Source organism: Corvus kubaryi, unplaced genomic scaffold (assembly GCF_017639235.1).
Source record: "Corvus kubaryi isolate FWS band 111438036 unplaced genomic scaffold, C.kubaryi_AGA036_p1.0 121, whole genome shotgun sequence".
NCBI lineage: Eukaryota > Metazoa > Chordata > Aves > Passeriformes > Corvidae > Corvus > Corvus kubaryi.
In genome coordinates, this window is record NW_024580656.1 from 1,072,031 (window position 1) to 1,072,797 (window position 767).

The window sequence follows — 767 nt, forward strand, 5'->3', positions numbered from 1 at the left end:
TGCTCCAAGCCCCGTCCAGCCTGGCCTTGGGCACTGCCAGGGATGGGACAGCCACAGCTGCTCTGGGCACACTGTGCCAGGACCTCCCCATCCTCCCAGTAAAAATATTTTCCCTAATCTCTAACCTAACCCCACTCCCTTTCCATTTGAACCCACAGCGAGGTGAGGCTGCTGAACTCCTGCGTTTTACTCGCTGAACGCTACCGAGGCCACAGCGGCTCCTTGGGCAGCGCCAGCAGGGCTCACAGGCGGCCTGGATGGGTGGGTGGACGGACGGACGGCTAGAAGGATGGATGGACAAACGGATGGTTGGATGGACGGACGGATGCTGGGTGGATGGATGCTGCCGCTGCTCCTCCCCCGGCCCGTCCCGTCCCGTGCCCGCGCTCCGCGCCGCCTCTTGCGGCCGCCCCGCTCGGCTCCCAGCTGACGGGGGCAGCCCCTTGTTTACTGGCCGGGGCGCCGCCGCCAGCCCGGCCTGCGCTGGAAGGGGCCGCCGGGCCGGGGCCGACACCGCGGGCAGGGAGGGGCCCGGCGCTATAAAGGGGCTCCGCGGGGGCTCCACCGGCGATGCTCGGCCGGGCCCGGCCCCCGCGCCCGCCCCGTGGGCTCTGATTCGCGCCGGGCGGCGGCGGCCGCGGCAGAGGCGCGGGATGGGACCGAGAGCAGCGGCGGCGGCGGCGGCGCTGGCCGTGGCCATGGTGCTGGGAGCCTGGTGCGGCCGCGGCCGGGGCGAGAGTGAGTCGGGGCCCGGCCGGGAGGGTTGG

General features: G+C 72.4%; 1 protein-coding gene across 1 annotated transcript in view; it reads left to right on the forward strand.

Moving 5' to 3' along the window:
* Window positions 1–278: 278 nt before the first annotated feature.
* The window catches only part of INSR (insulin receptor), a 55,033-nt gene continuing 54,544 nt past the window's right edge, over window positions 279–767 (forward strand). The window contains exon 1 of the mRNA XM_042042941.1: window positions 279–738. Coding sequence (XP_041898875.1) covers window positions 294–738 — 445 coding nt within the window. The 5' untranslated portion in view covers window positions 279–293. The remainder of the gene's footprint in view (window positions 739–767) is intronic.